Raw genomic sequence first — 25535 nt, forward strand, 5'->3', positions numbered from 1 at the left:
GGATCTCTAATTCGCGTGTGAAGGCTAGATTCGCTTGGATGGCTTTTGGTACTCTTGATCATTTACATTCTATAGATCATTGGAGGGTCTCCATAGCAGCAGAGTGTTCTTTGCATCTGTGATCATAACACCTGCAGTTTTTTCTGTAGGGTATTGAGTATGATGACCATTAGGGAGGGTGTTAAAATAATATTAATATCTTCTATAATGGTCACCTTCTATTTTAAGTTGTCGACTTATTTAGCTTGTTAAGTTAGCTTTTTATTATGTAATTAGCTTTTAAGCTTTATTTAGCTTTTAAGCTTAATTTAGCTTTCACGCTTAATTTAATGTTTAACTCTTTTACTTTAACGTTATGTTCGTCTTGTAACCTCTATATATACGTGTGTATATCGCTCAATGAAATTGTCCGATTATTTTGAGCAAACAATTTTTCATATTTATCATTGGTTTAGTGACTAAGTTTTTTAATTTTTATTTTACTAAATCTCTTTTTTTCTTTCTTAGGTAGCACAGTGTTCTTGAAGTCAATTGATGCTTCCGGGAATGTAAAAAATGTTGAGTATCTTTGTGGATTGTTGGAGGAAGGGTTGGACGATGTGGGTGAGGAGAATGTGGTGCAAATAGTGACTGATAATGCAACAAATTATGTTGTTGCAGGTAAACTTCTTATGGAGAGGCACCCCAACTTGTTTTGGACCCCTTGTACTGCTCATTGCATTGATCTCATATTGGAGGATCTTGGTAAAATTCCATGGATTAAAACATGTGTAGAGATTGGAAGAAATATTTGTAAATACATATATAATCATGCCTGGGTCCTCAACCTTGTGAGAAATTTCACAAATAAGAAAGAGTTGTCTCGTCCAGGAATTACCCGATTTGCAACAAATTTTATCACATTGCAATCCTTGCTTCAATCCAAGGCTGGATTGAAACGCATGTTTGTAAGTGATGAGTGGGCAGCATCATCATATACAACGACCACTGTAGGGATTGAGACGGCTAATCGGGTTTTTGAAGAGCATAGCTTTTGGCAACCGGCCAAGGAGATTGTGCGGGTAATTATCTATTATATTTTTCATTTTTGTTCTCATTTCCATTTCATTTCCTTATTTTATTCATACTTGTTTATGTAAAACTTAAAACTTAAGCTTAATGTTGCAACTTTCAACTTGTGATCACAGTTCATAGAGCCTCTTGTTGTTCTCCTACGAGTTGCTAATGGAGAGATGCCCGCAATGGGCTACATTTATTAGGGCATAGATAGGGTGAATGAGGCCATTAGAGCCATTTATCCAGGGAATCAGGTTAAGTATGGTCCCATATGGGAGGTCATTGATCGACGATGGCACAATCTACTTCACAGGCCTATACATGCAACTGCCTACTACCTTAATCCGGCATTCCACTTTCGCCCGGATTCAAAGGCCGATGACGAGGTGTTGAGTTGGCTCTACGAAGTTGTAGAGAAAATGTCACTTGATTCATCAGTTGGACCACACATAGTCCATGAGGTAGAGATGTTTAGGAATGCACAAGGAGACTTATTCTCACGAGACATATGCAAGTAAAACCAGACACAAATGATGCCAAGTAAAAATCTAATCAAGGCATAATTTAAAATTTAAATCTTAAACTTTTCTATCTATGATTCTATTACCATTATCATAAACTCAAAGTTATAGAATAGAAATGATTTTTATTATTTTTTGTTTTAGATGCTTGGTGGGAGATGTTTGGTAATAAGGTGCCAAATCTACAAAAGATTGCAGTTCGTATCTTGAGCCAGCAATGTAGTGCTTTAGGATGTGAGCACAATTGGAGCATGTTCGAGCATATTCACTCCAAAAGCGCAATAGGTTGGCAGTGCAAAAGTTGAATCATCTTGTGTTTGTTCATTACAACCTACAACCTTCGCCTCCATCAAAAACAGATCTTGGGCACTAACACATCTCCTATCACTTTAGAGGAGGTTGATCCATAGGGAGAGTGGAACACTGAGCTTGGTGATCCTGTCTTCAGTGATGAAGACTTAGAGTGGGTTGATCTGGTGGATCGAGAGGCAAAGGCAGTGGCGATGGCAAAGGAGGAGGCTAGAGCACAAGGAGACCCATTGGAGGACCTTGAGGATGATGTGGATGAGGATATGGATGCCACTGAGCCTGAGCCTCAGACACAGGCAAAGATCATGGCTACAAAACTTTCCAAGTCCTATCTTAGGCGCACACGTAGAATAGTTGCGGGGTCAACTGATATTGGCTCCTCTAAGCCTTAGACTTCTAAGCTCTAGCTTTTATGTTGAACTTGATATATCTTTTGAACTTTTTATGAGATGGATTTCATGTTCTATGAATTTTGTAGACATTTGACACTATCTATATTTCTAATGTGTTATTTAGTTTAGCTTATTTCCTTCAACGCAAGTCTAAAATTTGCATTTATACTTATGTGATCAATGTAAACTTGTGTATGTGCTTCTGTTTGATGAGATTATTGTGTCTTTAATGTTTATTTATTAAAAAATGCATGAAAGAAGTTTAAAATCGTTAAAAATCTTTGAAATTCTTGGGTTTTTCAATTTGCCGAGTCTCGGCTGAGTCTCGGTCGAGTTTAGGCGCCGAGTCCGAGTCCGAGTCCAAGTCAAAAATCAGCTTGCCGAGTCTGAGCCGAGTCCAAGTCTTGTAACTATGATTCAAACCAACGGGTTCCTTTCAATTGATCCACTCTTATTTTTCTGATTTGATCTAGGGTGTGCAAAAAATTATCACCTCCATTATAAAAGTAGTAAAAGTTAAAACGTATATATATAATAATATATAATAATTATGAAATTTACATTGTGTTTAGAGTAGAGATTGAAACTAGGTCAAATGCTCCAAAATTTTGGAAATAGCATACCAATACCAACATACAGACCTGCAACTAGACACCATACAGAGAACGAGATGCTATTAGAAAATACCACACATGAACAATAGTTATAATACAGACAATATTTTTCTCATTAGTCAACTTGTGTAAGTCACAGAGCCTCTTTCAGTCACTGATTTAGAGGGCATTCTACCAAAATAAGAATCGATGCCGAGTCTAAATATATGCAATCTATTACTAGAATTATGGTATCACTTGTACTGTGAATAAAAGAGAAAAGAATGAACAAAAAAATGTCCTGATCACAGAACTGAGTATGGATAAAACATCCTCATCAGAGAACTGGGTATGCATAAAACATAGAAGTCAATCCTGAATAAAGTACCCTTTTCATGAAAAAAAACTCATGGAAATTGTAGTTTACAAAGAGAAATTGCACAATACAGCAACTTGGCAATGCAGCCCAAGGTACAGCAAACAAACTACTTGAAGATTTCCGACAAGAAACTGTAAGAACCATTGAGGATAAAACATAAATTTTAATTTTTGCTAGAACATCTTCATGAAAAAACAATGCAAAATAGGGAAACTTAGCAATGTAGCATAAAATTAAAGTGAAAAAACTAGTTTGACCTTCATTTCCACCCAGAAATTGTAAGTGAACCTTTTCGCCGAGATCTTCACTCTTTTCCAATGTCTTTTCCCTTTGATCCTCTGCTCCAGGTTTGAGAAGAAGATCAGCTATTCCACAAGTAAACCCATGCATCTGAAACAATATTTACCAAACATTATTTATTTGGATAACATTATCAAGAAGACTAAAATTCATATTAACTAATAGACATAAGAAAACATATAGAATACAATTAATATATCTATAGAGAATCTAGGCCAACCTGCAAGTACCCAGTGAATAGACGACTGAAAATTGAGAGTAGATGACCTGCTACATTAGCTCCATAAAGTTCTTGAACAATATGAACTAACCCATATTTTCCAAACTGCGCCTTGTCAATAATCCCACAGATATGTTCATTATTTTGAATTACAACCTCTAGCTCCCCACTAGATTTTCCCCAGTAATCTCCTGGCACCTTCCCAGATTTGTTCATGGTAAAAGATGGTCTCCCCTTAGTGACATGATTTAAGACTGTTGTTATGACCTACATACCACATAGAAAGGATAATGATTGCAAATTCACTCATACAAATATATCTTCAACTCACCAAAAATATGGAATGTGCATTTCTGGAATCAAACTGCTGAACAACAAGATCTACAGAATCAATTACCTGCTTTCCAGTCCACAAAGGTTCTGGCTTCCATATTGTCGGAGCAAGTGATACAAATCCAGAGTCATCTTCAACAATGCCAACTTTTGGCAATGACTTACCACGCTGAAAAACAGGAGCAGAATTTGACACACATGCATTGTATACAAGATGTTGATAGTCCTCCTTGTTCAAGAATGTGTCCCGTTTTGTAAGCAGGGTAGCACTTACTATATGATCCTGCAATATATGCAAGCTTTAACATTTATATCAAAACATACAATCTTGAGTACATTATGATTATAGATGACCTGCATCACATATGGAAATGCTATGCCTATATAGTTTATAAAATAATTAAACTATCTCAAAATGACAGTAATTTAAGATTGTCACAAATCCAAAACAGTTAATGATGATATTATTTAACTTAAAATTACAACAATGCCTGAACAATAACTATTTTGTACCTGAATCAGACCTCGGATTGGATCACCACTTGTTGGAACAATGTATTGTTCATTGGCATTTACAATATTATATGCTTCTGATCTAGATATTTCATCTTGTGGAAAGTGCACATTCATTTCATCACCATCAAAGTCCGCATTGTAGGTGCTACACCAATGTCAACAATTATAAATTAATGATTCATATTGTATTACAATTGGACCAAAAAGCAAGCATCTCACAAGAAGACAACAATGTACCTGCAGTTGGCATAATGCATCCGAAGGGTTTTCTCCCCTTTAAGAACTCGAACAATATGTGCCATCATGCTTGGTTTGTGAAGAGTAGGCTGATGACACATTGAAAGTTAATCCATGTTACACAAGTGACAAGCTTAAAATTGAAATGCACCATATGTGAGGTGTAGGCTGATGAAAAATTGAAGATCAATAAGTTAGGAAATTGACAAGGTCAAAATTGAAATACACCCTTGGATCCAATAAACCATGTCAGCGGAAAAAGTTTTGCTTAGCCCTACAATTTAAAACTGGAAATCTATGGATTGGTTCCTCGAAACTATAATGGAGTACACGGAATATAATAAAGTATATCAACTATTGAGGAATAGCCATTACTTTAGGCTTAAATGTATATCAGCTATTGACAAAAGAAAGGTTTTCAATGCAAGGAACTTGAATGGATCATAAATGTAATTAAAAATATTCATTCCATGAAAAGATTGACAGCAATCGGAACATGTACAACTTATAGGTTCAACCAAAAGAAATGATACCACTGGGAACATGTACAAGTAGTTTTATTCTAGGAAGCTTTCAAGGCCTTGTTCCCTTCGAAAAAAAAAAAGGCATTTCAAAGAAACACCACCAAAATATACTGCCCAAAGCTGATCCACTTAAATGTCATCCCTTTCGTCAATATACAACTCATAAGATGTTTCAACTGTTAAGCATGGTCTGCCATGCAATTAATATTTTCTCCAAAACCTTGACCTTATCTATTACGCCCAAGCATCAATATACACTTCAAAAAGTCACGTAGGGACTAGCCATCATAGCTTATACTAAAATCATGGGCATAGTTAAAGAGTCCAATTCAATCAGTGGAATGAGCTTCCTTTTGAGTAAGGTAGATGATTTGAGAAGGTTGCAACCAACACAGTTAGCTGTTTGGGCTCAATTCTTCCATGGTTTAAGATTAAAAAGACCTGTTTTGCTTTGTTACTTGTTGAGTAATGCAAAAAATGAACTGTTTCATTACATCTGCCAATCTAACAAGATGACATCTCAATCAAGTGTGTCAATCAAAAAATTTTGTAGCAAAAGGCAATACACAAGATCAAGTAACCAAATTCTTGCCTCCCCTTGGTAGAGAACTGAATGCTTAAAATCAATGTCAATTATCTTGATTTTTATTCAACATAATCAGTAATGAAATACATATAACATACAAAATATCAATCAGGAAACACTCTGCACTTAGTTTTACAATTTGCAAGTCTTTTTTCTATGTCAAAGTGTACACAATTTAGCATGTGCTGGCTACAAACAATACATAAGTATATGATAACAATGCCTCTAATGCGCCCACACTCAAGGGGTGAGAACTGAAATATCTAGAAAGTTACTGGGAGACGTGTCCCGGGTACCAGAACGCATCTCTGGTACCAGAAACGTTTCCAGAGATGCCATGAAACTTCTGGGTACTCTGCGTGCAGCCTCCTGCCATCTCCCGCTGAAAGAGGCATCTCCTTCAATGCTTTTCTTGCACAATCTCTTCTCCCTGCACAATCTCTTCTGCCTGGGTGATTTCTTACAAGATTTCTTCTGCCCGTGGAATTTTCATTGTTTACCTGTGCAATTTTTCTCCAGTCTGCCCGATTTTTCACCCACCTGGCATGCGTCTCCATATATATTTTTCTCCTGTAATTTCAGTTTATAGTTTACACTTTATTGTTTTAGGTTAAATTTTATTTTATCATAAATTTTAATATTATTAAATGAATAAAGTGATTTGTAATATTTTACAATATATAATAAAGATTTATTAAAATTAGACGTGAACAAACATTTGTTAAGACATATTTATCTTTTTATTATTATTTTTTATTTTTAATTATAATTTTAAAATAAAGATTTTAAAATTAATTGCAGATATAGTTTTTTAATGTTTAAATCATTATTCATAATTTATATTTAAATTTTAAAGTTTTAATATATTTATATATATATATATATATATATATATATATATGTGGGTTTATTTAATGAATGACATATCTTGCTGTACCCAAATTAGAGGTTTTGAAAAATGGCCACATCCATACAGTAGGTAATATTATTTTACAGCAAATCTATCTAATATTCAAATGCAATCATTTAAAATATTCATATTTAACATATGTTTAATTAATTAATAACTTATTTTCAAAGTTCTATGTCATGATATTTTCAAGGAATAATTAAATTATATTAAAAAAATTGGTGTCTCCAAATACTCCCGTCTCCTATTTTTTTAAAATTAGGGGTACCGGTACCCATCTTCGAAGTCTCCAAGTACCAACGTCTCCTAGTAACTATGGTAAAAAGGATAGTGTAGAAGCTGGAAATGATCATTGAACTTTGATGGGGCTTCTAAAGGAAATCTGGGAATGGTAGGAGCTGGATTGATTATAAGAGATTCGAAAGGTAGTCTCAAAAATGGAAGTTTATTCTTTGGGTGCAGAACTAATAATGCAGCACAATAGGAAGCCTTGATAGCAGAAATAGGAGCAGCAATCTCCCAAAATTTTAAATATTTGATAGTATAAGGAAATTTTGTGGTTGATATAAAAGCTCTCCAAAAATGATTGAGTTCAAATTGGCATCTCAAACCTTTTGTCAATGTTACAGAGTTAAAAGAAAATTTTATAAAATCCATTCCTTCATTGTTAGAGAAATATGAATTCTACTATATTTAGCCAGTACGGGTACAAAGCAGAATCCCATTACTGTTGTTTATAGTCAACTCCCCAATTCTTGGAGAGACCTTGAACGTCATCTAAGATTTTAGCCTCTGTGAGTTTTGAAGCACATGACAATAATGGGAAGATGCACTCCTTGAATACAGGTGTACATTTCTACTTATTTCTTCATTTCCTAGGTGAAACATTTGCCAGCAGAGGCATTTGATTTTCATTTATTAGTTGATGTTGTTAAGATATCAAGCAAGGCAATTTTTCGTGTATAATCATAGCATTCGTTTTGGCCATAAAGAATTGGTATTTACCTCAACTCTTGCAAGATAAAGGTGGGCTACAGTCTCTCATGGGAAGTAATGGCATTAAAAGTTGTCTGTGACAATGAGTCTTTTTTTAGCAATATTAGTCTAATGGTTTGTAAGCAAGGTATTGTGGCTTCTATTGTTTGCAATCCTCCTTTGGTTTCCTTGCACATGCCTTTGTTTCTTTAGTGCTAGTTGGCATGGAAAATAGGCACAGTTAAAGCAAACAGAAGGATCTTAACCATCTAAGTATTGTTATAGATAGGAGAATGAGGCACATTTTCACTTGCAACTTGAATGCAGCCTTAGGGTTTGTTAAAAGAGTACTAGGAGAAATGGGTATGGAGATGGAGAATAGGTCAAAGGCAGCCATTAGAGGAGACTTTATCTCCAATCTTGCATTGTCTATTCAAGATGTCGACTTAGGGTTATGCTTGTTGAAACTGTTACTTCCTAATCAATTTAGAAACATGGAATATGTAAATAATGAAGAAAGGCTTGGAATACTGTTGTCACAAAGTTTGTACCCTTGATGAGCTATCAACCCAGCAACCTTGTGAAACATGGAAACAACTGGGAAGTATGGGACTTTGCGCAAGGGAGTTGAATCTCCGGGGAAGGCCAGCTTCCTTCTCAATCCAAGTGCGGGTGTTGAAACAACTCAACACTCCAAATTCTACTTCTAAACCTATCCTAACAGCTTGCAGAGGTAAAGGGAAGAAGGAAATGCTAAACTGAAACGAGGTGATGCACCAAGATAAGAGATCTTCCTCTCCTCACCCCAAAATGACACCAACCAATCAAAATACCTTGGAGATGCACAAATTTCAGTTGCATGAATGACCCCAAACGCATATATGCAGGTTAAAATTTGTTGAATGTCAAAGGGGAGAAGGTTTCCGAGAAGTTACACTCACAAACAAGTTAACACTGCATATACATGAGAGAAAGCTACAAAACATGCGCTTATATTGAAGGTAAGGAATCATACACAACATGCATAAGTTGAAGAGAGGCAAGAATGGTGATTTCAATTTATTCTCAGGCCAATGGCCAAACTTACAATTGCAGAAATGAAAAAAAATATAAAATTTTTCACAAGAAGTGGAAGAGCAAAGTAGCTCAAGTCAGCAGGGAGAGAACCCTTTACAATGAGGCTTAACAGCCTATATATAGCAAACTAGCCGGAGAGGAGAGACCAATGCTCAAGGAGAGGAAGCCTTGACCCTGGCGTGCATAGAGGAATGTCAGTCAGGGAAGGCAAGGAGGTGCACAAACCTGACATGTTGTGTATGTAAGCAACTTGGCCATACCCTGACAAGGCAATCCCAAGAAGAAAAGTACTTCTAGAGAGTGGATTACTTGACATTCCAAAGTCAGAGCATACAATCATGACATGAAGGCCATCAAGTAACCATAAATAAACATGGCCCTGGGCTCACTTGATGGCAGTCCTACAAAAAAGCATTAAATGCACCCCTATAGCTCCATGAATGAAAGTAGACAAGTCGCAAAGGTTGGTGCAGCATTAAGAGCCTTGAGTGTTGATCACGTCATCTAGAAGTGTTGCAAGTGGTTGGAAGTCGGACGTCGGGCCCTGCTGCAAGGGGAGAGGAAACAAGAACCTCGGAGTTCCAAGATTTCAGGTTCAAGAAGGAAAATGTTTGGAAACTGAGAATTTTGGGATTCCGGGTTCAAAAAGGAGCAGGCTTGGAAACTGGGAATTCCGGGTTCAAGAAGGAAAAGGCTTGGAAACTGGGAATTCCAGGTTCAAGAAAGAAAAGGCTTGAAAACTAGGAATTCCAAGATTCCGGGTTCAAGAAGGAAAAGGCTTGGAAACGGGGAATTCTAGGATTCCGAGTTCAAGAAGGAAAAGGCTTGGAAACTAGGAATTCCAAGATTCCAGGATTTTGGGTTCAAGAAGAAAAAAGCTTGGAAACTCACCTCCTAACAAGACAACACTTAACATTTCATGATTCCACTGGTTTTGTCCTTGATCAACAGGTGCAACGCTCGTCCACGAAACATATCTCCAATTGGTTCTCACCAATGGACCAAGGATGTCGTAAAATGACAATAGATACCAAGAAAGGTAATCGTTAAAGGATTATGGGGCATAATCTATGAACTCATTGATTGCCATCAAGGTACCACAAGTAGAAAATGAGATGTGCCAAGAGATTGGTAAACTGCAGGCATATTGTAGCGATGTTATTGAAGTACTTGTAGGGCTATGCATTCCCCGTCGGAATTGTCACATGGAAGTAGGCGGTGATTACATTATCCCACAATGATTTCATTATCCCACAATGATTTCATTATCCCTATATCTTTTTTGCCAATTCAATTCACAACGCTCATCATCCCACAAATATGTGTTTTAGCATACACTTTCCTTAATTACTTGTTCAATGTTTCAAATCAAGGCAAGATGAAATTTCAAGTTGCTTCCAATTTTGTGGCCTAAGTGGAGGATTTAGTTGAAGGTAGAGCAGAGGTAGCTATATATACGTCATGAATGTTTGGGACTAGAACAAGGGTGGAGCAAGTCTTGGCTTTTAGGTGTTGCCTTTTCTTGGTTATGTTGCATGTTTCCACCATTTTTTTGTTCTTCTAGGATTAGTTAGTAGTAGTATAGTAGCCTTACTTTCAAACTATTAGTTTGTTGTTGTGGGCAATAAAATGTTGTGATTTTGAGAGTTTTATGCTTCTTTGAAGGAGATATTGTAAGCACTAAACTTTGTTTCTTTCAATAATGAAGCCCCAATAGAAACCCAACTAAAAGATCTAAAAAAATACAATACCTCTGAATTAGTTAAGGGTTGTAATATTATAGTTTTGTAAATAATTATACTATACTGATACACCTTGACATGAGAGGTCTTTTGGATCATAGTGGGTGGTCTTTTTGGTCCATCATTTTGTTGTACCCATATGAAATTATTCATATTGTGTCACGGTTTAAGCCAAAATCCTGTCGATCTTCATTTGTAAGACATACATGAATCCTCATTCCCAATGGTTATCAATATTGTCAACATTGTTTTAAGGTAAAACCTTTGTCAACATTGTTTTAAGGTAAAACCTTTGTCAACATTGTTTTAAGGTAAAACCTTTGCAACACCAATGAAAGGAGTTTTCCAATGTATTAGGCAAGATGAAATGATCAAAGACATTTCTAGGAATAAAAATGGTCATCAAAGTTTTGAAAGCACACATAGACAAAGGAGGAGAATTTTTTTATGATTCTAAATAGGAAAAAGGCACATATTTGATGACAAGAAGGCAAAGTGGAGATTACATCATGTTTTCATGAATTTCAACTAGAAAAAGGGCAATGTCATTGACAAATTTAACATGAAATCACGTAAGTGATTCTATAAGGTGCTTTTTCACTCAAATGTCAAGATTCCACAACAAAATATAACAAAAGTGTATCAAAACTTGTAAGGGCATCAAGAGACAAAGCCAATGACAAATTAGGAGGAAAAGTGCATTCGAACCCCTAGGAGTGCAACCAAGCTACTTAAAGACATTTAAAAGATAAAAAAGTGCATGGAGAGCCCAAAAAATGTGTATTTTAAGTACCAAAAATGTGCCCTATAAGTTGGATGTATAAACTCAACATTCTCTACCACTAGCTAAAAATTTATAAATACAGTGGTGCAGGAGCACCCAGGTGTATCCGCAATCAGCCCCAACCAAAAACATGTTTCTAGTTTGTTCTTCTAAATTTTGGTTTGTTTTGATTTTAGCATCTCTCCCTCAGCTTTCCAAAATTTCGTTTTCAGTTGCAACTCTCCTGGCAGATTTGTATGTCAAATGTGGAATTCCATCGGATATGCAAAAAAATGAATTTTTAGAACCATTAAAACGTGTTTCAAATGGGATTAATGTCAGAATGTGGAAGCACAAGGCATATCCACTCATGGAATGCAATGACTGCAGCCGGTGCACAAATTGGATTTGTTGATAAGGCAGGTGTAGAACCAAATTCCAATGCAATTTTTGAGATTTGAAAATACCAATTAAGTCATAACGCATGTCCTAGAGGTGTTGAGTGCGAGTCAAATTCAAAACATAAAAGAAAGTTCTCATTGAAGGTCAAAAACTGTGCCTAGGAGACAAAAGAGGGAAAATGCAAGTTCAAACTAAAGAAAAGCACACTCGTATCTTTACTAAAGTTTTTGCCTCATCTTATTTTCTCATTGTTGAAGCAAGGTTTTAAAGGAGTGCACCATTTGAGAAGGTTTTCTAGCATATAAATAAGTGGTAGCAGTAGATTCTTCAAAAATTCTTTGCAAGATCAAAGAGTAGAACTCCATTTCTGTTCCTCAAATCATACCAGGTATCCTCCTTGTTTTTGCTGATTTCATGAGGGTTATTTCAACAGATTCGTTGCACTTTTCATGGAAGCATTTTAGCATTCATACACATAAGATGGCAGCCTTTGTATATAGCAAAACGTGACAAATACAAAAGATCTAGTGTTTCAAGGATGTCAAGGTAGGATTTAAAACAAAACAGCAGCCAGAATGGATTGATACTGATATCTGAGGGTATTTGTAGAGGTTTTCAAGTAGTTGGCAGTTGTTACAATGGTAAAACAGCAGGTTACAAGCTCCTAAGCTCATTTTGCATACTTTGGTGTTGGGTTTTATCATCCATTACTTTAGGAAGCTCTGTTAGATTCCCAGTAGATTTGCAAGGGTTTAGTGGCAGTTTATGTTCAGTTTTTAATTGCAGCAGTCATCTAACAGCAGATTTCAAGATCCTTGTCTACATTCTTGTGGCTTGATCTTTGTCGTGGCAGTTTGATAACAGTCGTTAATCCATCTTCAAGACACTGAAATACAATTGTTTCTTCACTCCAAGGGTTTCAAAACATCTTAGTTATAATTGTGATTAAAGACAGAACGAGGCTAAAGTGGGAAATCAGCAAAAGAGTGATTTTCAGTCATTAGAAGTTAATTTAGAACAGCAGTCATTTCTTGTACATTCCAATCAACAAATGCAATATCAGTTCCAAATCAGATTCTCCTTCAAACTTAGTTTCTGAACACCCAAAGAATAAGGAAACTAAGATTGGACATGTAAGTGTCCAAGAGATTAAATTGGATAACCACATTACAAAAGGAATAAAGTTGCAAGAAGGCTTTAGAATGGCAGTCTCATTGAAGCAGTCTCCTTTCCAATTTCAATGCAAAGTCAAGAATTTATTGTTAATCGTACTGTGCCTTTAAAGTTTATTACAAGGGTGCATAATAAAAGTTTTTAATCCTTAAAAATCTTTATATTTCATGGTTTTTTCAATTTGCCAAGTCTTGGCAGAGTCTGAGCACCAAGTCCAAGTCCACATCAAAAACCAGCTTGCTGAATCTGAGACAAGTCTGAGTCTTGTAACTATTCTTGATATCCTCATGATGCCGAAAAGTAATTTCATACTGGTATTTTCCAGCAAACAGGACATGAATCAAACTTTTAAAGGAGGTTCCACATTCATGAATAAGTCTGAATCATTCAAGCAGAGGTCCCCAACTTTCAGCAGTGCACTCCTAAAGCATTTTAGAAAATCCCAAGTGACTTACAAGTGTCATATGCATATTTCAAAGTCAGCTAATTATATTGATTCAGAATTTTCCAAATTTTGCATTGCATTTAAATGTACACAGTAATACTTTTTCACATTTCAGCAAGTCTGTAGCAAAGATAGTTCCCTAAAGATGATAAATTTCTCTAACAAACACTTCAACAATTCACAAAGTTATATATAGCACTCGTGAAATTTCTTAGAATTTCCACTATACCTCTATGTAAACAGTCAATATTTGTTCCCATATTGTCATCTCATAGAGATGAGAAGGTATACAAATTAAATTTTGTACTTACAAAACTCCTCCTGAAACATTAAGGCTTATATTCTTAACAATGAATATAAAAAGCTTCTAGTGAACCGATCATGGTTAAAGAAATGGTAGCATGCAATACTAGTCAGACAGATGCATTGAGAAGGGAAATGATGGAATTTCTTACTTGCCGATTAACAAGTACAACATCCCCATCTTGAAGATGACGATAAACTGTCTTTCCTTCAATTTTTGAAGAGTCTATGTTATGTCCAGAGCCACTAGAGGAAACCACCCCAGGTGTTGATAACATTTTTTTAGCTATAGAACTGCGTTGATATGCTGTAAGGCTGGACAAATGAACTATTCCTTGTTCATCTTCAAAATGTGTTGCTCCAGGATAAACATGAGGCCCATTGCGCACAAACTTTCTTGCTTTCTCAACATTCCAATGAGTAACTTTCTGGAAAGAAATTCAAAATATGTAAATGAGCTGCTTCAAAAAGAAAATGAAAACACAATAACTAGAAATTACTCTGACATTAATTTTCAAAACAAGAAACCCAAGAATCTGCGGTCAGCACCTATTTTAACTTCAAATGGAAGTCAAAGAGTTTGGAGTAATCACACAAGTTATAAAAGGACTATAACATCTATACTTCTCAGAATGCCTTCAAAATGCATTTGGAGGAGTTAAAATATAAAAAATTAACCATTAAACATATACAAACAAAAAGACAAAAACAAATGAATATGCTATAACCACTGCAACCCATAGCAAAATATCTTATAGTATTTAATATTTCTTCAGTATATCACAAATAGTAATCATAGATCAAAATTATTAACTAGCATTCTACTCATCAACCTGCTATGACTGGAATACTTTGAAATAGGCACATAACTTTCAGTAATGTAGCCCCTTAGTAATATAAACCCTCAATATTGTCCTAGTCAAAAATTAAAGCCATAAACCACATATAGAAGCATCTCCATGCAGAAAATGTATCTTCAATTAGAGAAAAGGTTCGTTGAATGTTTTGAGTTAATATCGAATTTTAATGGAAAAGGCTCCAATAGAAATAAGAAGGTATGCCATCATGAACATATTCAATATGTATGATTTGAATGGATAGTAAAGGCTCCAATAAAAATAAGAAGCTATACCATCATGAACATATTCAACAAATGCATTACCTTATGGAGAATACATTTATATTATAAAAATGTAGAATACTACTGAACAACAGACTTGTCAACCAAGCAAGAGGAAGTTCAGTGAAGACCTCTGGATATGTAAGCCGAACAGCAAAATATGGGGGAATTCCAATCTCATTTACTTTCAAGTAAGGATCGGGAGAGATCACAGACCGGCATGCATAGTTAACTCTCTTTCCCATCAAATTTTGTCGAAATAAACCTTCTTTCTTTTCCAACAATTGGCGTACTCCTGTTGTTTCTTTACCTCTTATAGCTGAAATGCATAGAGAACAGAAAATTACCAATATAGAAATAGTAGCTGAAATGAAATATGAACTAATGTGAATATAAATTTTAACATATACATGAAAACATATGGACATGATAAAAGAGTACAGTTGTGAATATAATCATTTCCCCTTTACACCAATAAAATACTTGAAGAACAATGGGGTTTATCTACTAAGTACACGTAGTAAATATGAATATATTTACATATTGAATAATAAATTCCAGTACATAATCTTATAGATGAATATGAAAGAATCAAATATAGAGCTTAAATATACCAATCAAGGGGAATGTTTGATACATGTGTTCCTGTGAAATGTAAGGGACCATTAGTAAATGGATATATTAGATGTGCTCCCACACTTCGGAAAAATTTTGACCTCAAAATGCAATTAGAATACCATAACTAGTATGAATTTGACAAAAATCTAAGTAATGGCACATCCAATCGAGATTTATCCATCCAAGAACAGTCTTGGTGTGCATCAACTATCTTTCTGAACTAACATTTGAATTGCAATTACTTAGCGTTGTTGATGTGAATTCCACGAGTTTCTTCTAGAATTGCAATTAGAAGTCAATGTATATTTCCAATAGCCATGACTAAAATCTTTAGAACTTTGTCATCAGAAGTGAGAACTTTTCCAACAAGAAGTCTGTCAATAGGATTCAACATTAGTTTATTTGGATCTTGTTAACCAACAATCTTAACATTTGCAAACATTGTCGAACTTGATGGTGTAAATATTACATGATTTGACAGTTGGAATTGCATTGACATACGATCAATCATTTGACATGAATTGGTTTGTTTGAACTGCTTTGCTAATGTTGAAATCCGATGTCAGAATGCAAGCTTGTTTATCAGTATACCAGTTTTCTTTTTTCTGCAAAATATTTTCCCTTTCAAACTATTAACATCTTTAAAATAAGTTTGATTATAGTTACAAAGAAATAAAAACCTCTGGCTTTTTATCAGATATAGCTTTAGAGGAAATAATAAAAAAAATTATGCTTTTCCTTTGTTTTGGTCTTTCAAATACACTTCAACATCATAATTTCTTGCTTAAATTTTCCTTCCTTTAACCGTCTTTATGAAAGGGTTTTCTCAAGTTGATTCCATATTAAATTAGTTTTAATTTTCAAGTTGATACCATACCACCATTTAAATAAAAAAAATTCCAATTGGTAAAGTATCTTTTTCTTTAAATTTTCTTCACCATGGTTCACCATCTTCATTTCTCATAAAAATAGGTAAAAGGTCAATTGATAAAACATTAAAAATTAAAAAAAGTTCAAATGAAATTGATTCCTTACCGAAATGGTTGATGGAAGATATGTTTTGGTACTTAACACCTTTTTTAAATGATTATCTCAAATTATAAAGTATTTATTTTTCTCGTCATAGGAGAGTATCCTAATCCTATGGTGGAATTATTGTATACCACTTATATAAGACTTCTTATTACACTCTTTGGACTGGTTACTTGATTCTTAAAGGCCTCTCTACATTGGCCTATATATTTTTTTTGTCTTTGTTCCATTACCATATTACACCAAACTTTGTATTTTTCTCTTTTGTCAGACCTTTTAGTTTGTTATTTCAAAAATGTTGAATAACATATTTTAGGTGTCAAGCCAAGAAAACTAGATTATAAAAATTGAAAAATGAAATTAAGAACAAACCCAAAAATTGTGTTCAAGAACTACATACTTAATAACAGAATGTGACTTTTCGATTCATATTTAGGATGACTGTTCAGACTCCACAAAAAAATGTAATGATAATAATATAAGATACTATTATGATCCTTATTTATTATATCTAGGATATTATATATAATATTACATCCACCAGTCAATCCACAGGGGTTATAGTGGGATAAAGTAGGCCATCAGTTTCTCAAAGTTTTCTATTCCAAGCGCTTTTGTCAGGATATCCATCGGTTGCAAGGTAGTTGGACAATTTATCAATTTGACACCACCATCTTCATATACTGCTGAATCAGACAGAATTCAGCATTGATATATTGGCGGAAACCCATGAAAACTTACCAGGTCAGCATTCTAGGTGGCCTCAACTATCAACCTCGCTTCCCTCACTTAAGGAGAGGACTTGCTTGCCTTAGAGAACACCGTGTACCTTCACTTTCTTCTCTGCATATGCCCAGTGAGTTTGGGTAAAATGTTTGTTATCAAAAATTAAAATAACAACAATTTAGGCCCTCTGTATAGCTATTATAAAGGGGGGTGGGAGTTTACTCTCTCACGAGTTGGATCATGGGAAGAAGATTTTAGCAGCTGGCTGCATTGGTTCAATTGTAAATACTAGAATTCTTGCAATTTCAATTACAAAGGTGTTGTTACCATTCATAGTGTTGAAGAGACCCTTTTTTTCTTGCAAATCTTTAAGAATACATCTTAGCCACAATATTTCCCTGCTGCCTTTGAAGCTGCCATATAATCTGCTTCTACAAAAGAAAGCACTCGCACTGACTATTTCTTTGACTTCAAAGTGATGACGGCTGCCCATCAAGAAAACTTGAGTAGACTTCTCGTCTTCAAAATCACAAGCATAGTCTAAATCTAAATATCCAGGTATTTTGAAATTTGTTGCCTTGGAGTATTTGAGCCCAAAATCCTGAGTTACCTTCAGATATCAAAGAACCCTCTTTGTTGCTACTTAATGACTTTCCTCTCGGTATTGCATGAATCTAGAGAGAAGACCTGCAAGAAAATAAATGTGTGGTCTAGTTCTTTTACATAAATCACACTTGTTTTTCTAAGTTTTTGTGATTAATTGCATCTTCAAACTTGATATCAACTTTATATTGTGCTCCATGGGTGGTTTACAGTCTGTCTGTCCAAATCTGCTCACTATTTCACCAATATACTTCTGTTGTGTGATGAAAATATTCTTGCCTGTTTTATTCACTTCAATACACACAGTATTGAAGATGGCCCAAACTTATCATTTCAACAATTTTCATCAGCCCTTCTTTGACTTTTGCAGTGTGCTTTTACTATTTCCTATTATGAGCAGATCATCCACAAATACAATTAGGTATGTAATTGCTTTGTCAACTGTCTTGACAAAAGGAGTTGCATCTTCAAATTCAGAATGCTTGAAGTTATGCTCAAAGGTGCTCAATGAATTTTATAACAAGATCTCAAGGCTTGTTTAACACCATACAGTAAATTTACCAACTTACACCATTGCTATTATTGTTCTTCAAATACAAAGCCTTCTAGCTAAGACATGTGGACCATTTCTTAAAGATCATCATTTAGAGAAATAGTTTTCACATCCGTCTAATGAAGTTTCCATCCATTTTGTGCTGCCAAGGTCAACAAAACCTGAATGGTGGTCCATTTCATTGTTAGCACAAAGGTCTCATTCTATTCCTTCCTTTCTGGGCATATCCTTTTAAAATGTGCCTTGCTTTGTGTCTGTCAAGTGAGCCATATGATTTGCATTTATTCAAACAACCCACTTGAACCAATGGGTTTCAACTGAGTGGAGGACCAACTCTGAAATGCCATTCTTGACCAAGGCATCATATTCAATTTTCATTGCTTTTCTCCGCACATCAAACTTTTCAGATTCTTTGAAGGAAATTGGTTCTAGATTCAAAGTAATATTGATTTCTTCTTCTGAATGCTGTCCCAAGGCAAGCTTTGCTATCTCGAATCTCTTCTAGGCACTTTCCTTCTTCTGAATGCTATCCCAAGGCAAGCTTTGCTAGCTCGAATCTCTTCTATCCGTGCATTTTTCCCCACTTCAACAAGTCTAAAATCTTTCAATGTCTATGTGGCCCAATTTGGCATATTTTTTTGTGTTAGATGCAAAATGTTTGGTGCCTTATTTTCTTTATCTTAAGTTCCTTGATCTTCTAGATGTTGCTCCAAAAGCATGTTTTCATCTTTTGTTGAAATTTCAATTTATTCCTTAGGAGGAATTCCCTTTTTAAATATTTAAGGCAAAACAAATTATAGATTCCAGAACTATAGGTCCCTGCCCCCTGCACCCCCCCTGCCCTTAATGTTTCAAATCTCCATCCTAGTCCCTTTTGAACATCAAATTTTGCAATATTTTTAAGCTGATTCAACAGTCAACCAGTGTTGATTGTGTCCTTTGCAGTTTCATAGAAAACAACATATCTTGCAGTAAGAAATTTCTTGCGATTCAAATGTTGTCATAGTTGGTATGCCACAATATTGCATGCCACAAAAGAATTGCTAACATTCCTCCTTCAACAAGACAAGCAAAGTTCCCTGAAAATGAAGGCTTACCTCTCAGTTTCAACAATTTTCCCTCCTGAAATCCAATCAAGATAGCTATATTTTCACATTTTCTTTGATTATTACATCACCATAGTTCTCAAGAATTTCTCAGCATGCCAAAAGATAAAAAATATTTTCAATTTTTCAAGATATTATGGGGAAAAGACAGGGAAAATGCCGAGTACCCAAAAAATACAATAAAATTCAAAAGAGAAGAGAAATAACTGATGTTTTTCACATTTAAAGCAATTCTAATTGCATACAAAATGAGAGGAAAAGTCAACAAGAGTGTGCAACATGAATTTTGAAACATGAATTTTTCTCATTAATTTTGAGATCACTGACAAAATATAATTGTAACATAACTCTCTTTAAATTTTAATGAATAACTCTACCAAAATGATAAAGAACATTTCATGCAATAAAACACTACCAAGGTAAATATGACCTGTTAACCCTACCGTTCTCCTTAACCATCAAGTCTACAAGACTAATCTATAAACAAAATGGCAACTACAATTAACAGCAATCTCCATAACCTCTTAAAATACCTCTCAACTTTATAGTAGTGGCAACAACCATGCCAAGCATTTCAAAATAACGTCTTATGTTCTTCTTCTTTTTTGGATTTATGATGTGGGATTATTTGATTATTCACACTAGCCCCACAGTAGTGAAGATCGCCAAGGGGCCTCCTCCCTTCTAACATGTTCATTTTTACAACATATTCAACTTTTGATTAACTTGGAAGCCACATATTCACCTAAAATCCACTTAGAAGCAACATTAAGTCCAAATGTCACCACTTGGAATTCCACCTTTAGATGTCACTATAGGGATTCAAATTTGTATCTTCATCTTGAGAACCCTATGACCTTGCTATTTGAGCACAAATACATTAACAAGCAATATCATGTCTTAACAACATCTCAATTGATCATTTTGATCAGCAATATTTCCTGGTCTTGACGGCAGTATTGATGCCCATATTAATTGATCACAGTACTAATAAAGATGCTACTGAACTGGTATGACATTATTAGCAACTTATATAAAAGAATGAAAATCCTCAAACAAGTATCTCAATAATACAAATATGTTTACAAATGATATAATGACAATAATATCAATTGAGAAGTAGAAATAAAGGCAAGTCGATGACAGCACTTACATCTGTAACGTAACACTAATAACAAGTTAAAGGTTAGCATAATCTTTTGACAGTTTTGTGCAGTAATAACTTTTCTCACAAATCATAAATAATGACAGCAGTGTTCTCTTCTATTAAAGGTAACAGTAAGAATCACTAATTGCAATAACAACACTCATGTTCCCTTTACAGAAGATTTCCAAACCCAACTATAACAACTGTCTAAACAAATATAGATAATTATGTTTATTTTTTAAATAATGACAACAACAATTGCTGTTGGCCCTTGGCAACAGATCTAATTACTATTCAATAATGGCAGCTAGAAATCTCAACAGCCACTCACCATTCAACGTGTATAACCCATTTATCAGACTTCCAAAGGAGATAAATCAAAAAATCGCAGGTTTGGCATTTATATAGGGAAAAAACTGATTTATTATGATATTACCAGTCATAGTTGCAAAACTTGCCAGGTATTCACAAAACTTGCAAGTACTCACCAACCAGCTATCTTGGCGAGTTATTCACCATATTACTCTAACAAGTTTTTGAAAAAGTTGAAGCAATTTATCCATGAAAAGCATTAAGTAGAAAATTTTGAGATTTTTTAGTGAAAAACATGTCAAAATTGCTGAAAACACTCTTTTTGCATGCAATTAAAAAAAAAAAAAAAAATTCACTTCATTTCTGCCTCCATCTGGCATGTGACTAGTGATTTAGGGCATGCAACAACTATGCACAAACTCACAGAAAAGAGTATAACTTTGTTTTTTTCAACTGATGTTAAAAAATTTATATGATTTTTAAAACATTTTTATAAATAAAAAAGCGCCAAACACCTACTTTAGCCATTAAGTGATAAAATTGTGAAAATGGTGTGCACTGCCTCTAAACCCCCTTGAGGGTGTTGCCCCTAGAAACCCATAAGGGGCGCTGCCCCTTAGCCACATTGGGGGTGTTGCCCCTAGAAACCCATAAGGGGCACTGCACCTCAGCCACATTGGGGGTGTTGCCCCTAGACCCCCAAGAGATGCACTACCCTCATCACCATTGGGATCTCCACTCCCAAATCCCCACTAGTTATTGGAATCTCATCATATAAAAAACAAGATTACAATGAGTGTCACGAGGAATTGGCATATCACTTGAGTGTGCTGACTTAGATGTTATTATCGCACAACTTCCCAAAAATCTCTTTAGATGTGGCAACTTCTACAAATGGCATGACTAGCGGACATGGCATTGTATTATTTAGAGGTTGAATTCAATTTTTAGCTACGTTACCTGGGGACGCGTTCCCGTTTTTTTTTTCAGGCATCACCGTCCCAAGGACATCTCAAGGACAAGGGACACCTATGGGACGTCTCCAAAAATTCTTCATATTGACAGTGAATTTTGACAACAAATTCTACAAGCAATTTGACTTTGACTCTCAATTTAACACAAATTTGGCATAAGAATTCTGCTAGTTCTTATATGTTAAGGTTCTATAATGAATATGTGCTTGCTTTGTCCATGTTTTCATATAAATATTTTAAATTTCCCTGCATATTTTAGTTTTCACTATTTTTATATAGCCGTCCCCTTTGTGGTCCCCTAGCTGTCCCCAAAATTGGCAAAAAAACCACCATCCCGGAAACGCATGCCCCTGTCCCTTGCTGTCCCCATCCCAAAAACTTGGGGTAACATAGGTATACACATATCATACTTGTAATCAATTCCATTTTGAAAACACATGAGACGATTTATGTGCGCATTTAACATGCAAATTCACAACATAGGAGAGGGACTACAATTTTTCATGAATTTGTGAAAACTTCTAGAGAAAAACTATGAATAGTTTTTTTTGGAAAATTCGCCACACCGAAAACGAAGATGGGCTGGTCACAAAGAGGGCTGGTAACTCAGTGGTAGAGCACCCCAGCAACAAATGGAAGGTCCTAGGTTTGACTCCTAACCAGTCCATAAAAATTTTAACATCGTATCAAAACCCAGGTTAGCAGAACCAGACCAATTTTGATTAATATATGATGGAAACCAATAATATGTTCAATTTTAGTAATATGTGTGTTTTTGAAGAATATTTAAAAAAAAATATGTATTTTTAAATCTTTGATCAGATGTATTGGCACTTCATGGGGGATGATGTTTGGCAGTTGGTGAAAGATATCAGAAAGAAGAGAAAATTTGTAAAGGATATTAATAATACAACTAGTGCTTTGATCCCTAAAAAGAACAAGTGCAGCTCATTTATAGACTATAAACTGATTTTGTTATGTAACACTATCTACAAGATAGTTGCCAAAGCATTAGCAAACCGACTTAAGAAGGTATTGAGCATGATCATCTTAGAAGAACAAAACAGATTCACACCTAGCAGAGAGATCTTTTATAGTATCATCATCACCTCGAAGACACCACACACCATCACAATGGAAAGATTGAAAGGTACGTTAATTAAACTAGATGTGAGTAAAGCATGTGATAGGATACATTGCGATTTATTGATGGCAATAATGAAGAATTTTTGACTTGATCAGACATGGCTCGAAATTATTATCTACTCCTCGTTATTCGGTTTTGGCCAACGGCTCCTTGTGTGGTTTCTTTGGCCCTATTCTATTTGTAATCATGGCAGAGGCAATGGGACGTCATTTCAAACTTTTGAGCAATACAAAACTTTAGAATGGTACGACAGTTGCAGATGGCATCAATCCTATCACTCATGTTTAATTCGCAGATAACACTATGTTATTTGGAGAAGCAACAATCAAGGAGGCTGAAGTAATCAAACATGCTTTGAACAAATATTACTCTTCCTCAAGGCAAACTCTAAACAAGGATAAATCTGAGATCTAATTTTTCAATGCCAAAAAACTAAAAAGTAATTCAAAGAAGAACTGCTAGATTGCTTGGCTTCACAATTTCTAGTCTCCTACCTGGGAGCTACTCGATTCAAGGGAATGTTCAAAACAACACATTGGGAGGAAACAAGCAGCAATTGTAGGAATAAATCGGTTGCATGGAGAAGCAAGTGGCTATCAATAGCTAGCAGGATCCTTATGATAAAATCAGTCCTCTTAACTGTCCCTCTATATGTAATGTCCTCTTCAAAATGACTAGCAAAGCATTGTATAGTTTGGAAGGCTTTTTAAAGAAATTTATGTGGGAGGGTTCTGTTGTGACCTTTTTCACACATCGCCCCATTGCAAATGGGGACCCCCAGTTGTTTTTGCTTTTCAGGGTTTTTTTTTAGTAGCCAATCTTTCCAAGTCTAGAGTTAGGGGTTTTCAAGTTTTTTTTTAAAGTCCTCATGCCAATTTGACCAATCAGGATCAAATGGACATTTTGACTTCATAGAAGTGCTAAGGCAAGCCAAAGGATAAAAAACTCACCTGCTTGAGGTCAATTTTGACAACTTCCTATTCTTGTGGAATTCTGCTTTTTGCTTTTCATTTTTCACTTTTGGCACTTAAGGAACAATCAGGGAAGCAACTTTTCAACCTGCTTTTTGGCTTTTTGGCTTTTGGCTTTTTTCAGCTTTTTTGAAAGTTAACCTAGGATTGAGTCATTCAGGTCAAGACAATGAGGTTCCTGTTTTTGAAATGAAAAGTTTGTATCTCCAGGAAAGAAAAGCAAGAAAATTCTCCAGACAAGAAGTTGATCCAAAAGTTTCAGAATGAACATGCTAGGAATCCATGGTGAAAAGTGAAGGAAATTTACTAGGTGTTTAAGCAAGAATGAGAGGATTTCCAATGGCAAAGTGAAGAGGATTTCTAATTGCAAAGTGAAAAGAATTTCCAATGGCAAAGTGAGGAGAAATTCCTTTAGCCAACACCAAGTCCGCCCAAGGATTCCTTAGCAACAAGCAAACTCCCCCCAAGCTGAATGAAATGTTTCCCAAATGCTAGTGAAGTCCACCCTCTAGCATGGCATAAACTCCTTGGCTTCATCCCAAGTCCGCCTAGGAAAGGTTGGAAAGTTCCTTGGCAACACATGAAGTCCGCCCAACACTTAACATAAGTTCCTTGATACATGTCCAAGTCCTCTCAAGAAAAGAAAATGTAGCGAAGATTCCTTGCCGACACGCTAACCTACATGGACAAGATAAAAATAAAATTGGCTAAGAATAAAATTTTGCCAACGAAGAAGAGAATATTCTTTGTAATGTTCTAGAAGGATAAAGTTGCCATCTTTAAGAGAGAAAAACAAGGAAGAAGATATGTAAAAGGGACTAGGTTCATTGAATCTACAAAAAAAACAAAAGATGCCAAATAAGTTCAAACTTCTAAAGACTTATATTAATTCAACTTGGCATATCATTTCTTCCAACTTCAAAATTGAATAGCTCTCTCTCAGATTTCAAGAGGAAATAAGGCATTTGAAGAGCAACAACAAGAGAATTCCTTGATTTTGTGAAGAAATTGGAGCGACTTTTGGAAAGATTAAGTCTTCTTTTAAAAACAGAAGCAGATTTTCCACCAATTTTCGAAGCTAAAGTACAATTCCCAGTCCAAAGTTCGAGTTGTGGACTGATTTTTTTATTAATTTTCTGTTTCCAAGGCTGATTTTTTGTTTTTTTTACTCAAGTGTTGAGCAGATTAATTTCATTCATAGTCTGATTTCTTCATAGAATTTAAAATTTATGACAAGCTGAAGGTGAAAAGTTGATGCAATGAAGTTTTGAAATCAGGAATAAAATTGCATCAGACATAGAATTCAAATGTTGAAGGAAAGTTAACTTAGTTTCTTTGTATTTTTCAGGCAATAGATGACCACCCAAGGAGGACTTTCAAGGAAAGCTCAAATGAAGTTCACTATTAAAGGAGAAAGGCCAAAATCTAAAATCACTTCCAAGTGGAAGGTTGGAGACACCAACCTTAGTC

General features: G+C 35.2%; 1 protein-coding gene across 3 annotated transcripts in view; it reads right to left on the minus strand.

Annotated features, from left to right (window-relative positions):
* Positions 1-25535, minus strand: part of LOC131062837 (DNA-directed RNA polymerase I subunit 1) — a 159017-nt gene that overhangs the window by 79307 nt on the left and 54175 nt on the right. For all 3 annotated transcript variants that reach the window (XM_059221439.1, XM_057996582.2, XM_059221440.1), the window contains 7 exons: positions 15008-15195; positions 13909-14184; positions 4857-4945; positions 4617-4764; positions 4168-4386; positions 3771-4037; positions 3508-3640 (listed from right to left, as the gene is read on the minus strand). In XM_059221439.1, the coding sequence (XP_059077422.1) occupies positions 3508-3640; positions 3771-4037; positions 4168-4386; positions 4617-4764; positions 4857-4945; positions 13909-14184; positions 15008-15195 (1320 nt within the window). The remainder of the gene's footprint in view (positions 1-3507; positions 3641-3770; positions 4038-4167; positions 4387-4616; positions 4765-4856; positions 4946-13908; positions 14185-15007; positions 15196-25535) is intronic.

Source organism: Cryptomeria japonica, chromosome 5 (genome assembly GCF_030272615.1).
Source record: "Cryptomeria japonica chromosome 5, Sugi_1.0, whole genome shotgun sequence".
In the NCBI taxonomy this organism is placed as follows: domain Eukaryota; kingdom Viridiplantae; phylum Streptophyta; class Pinopsida; order Cupressales; family Cupressaceae; genus Cryptomeria; species Cryptomeria japonica.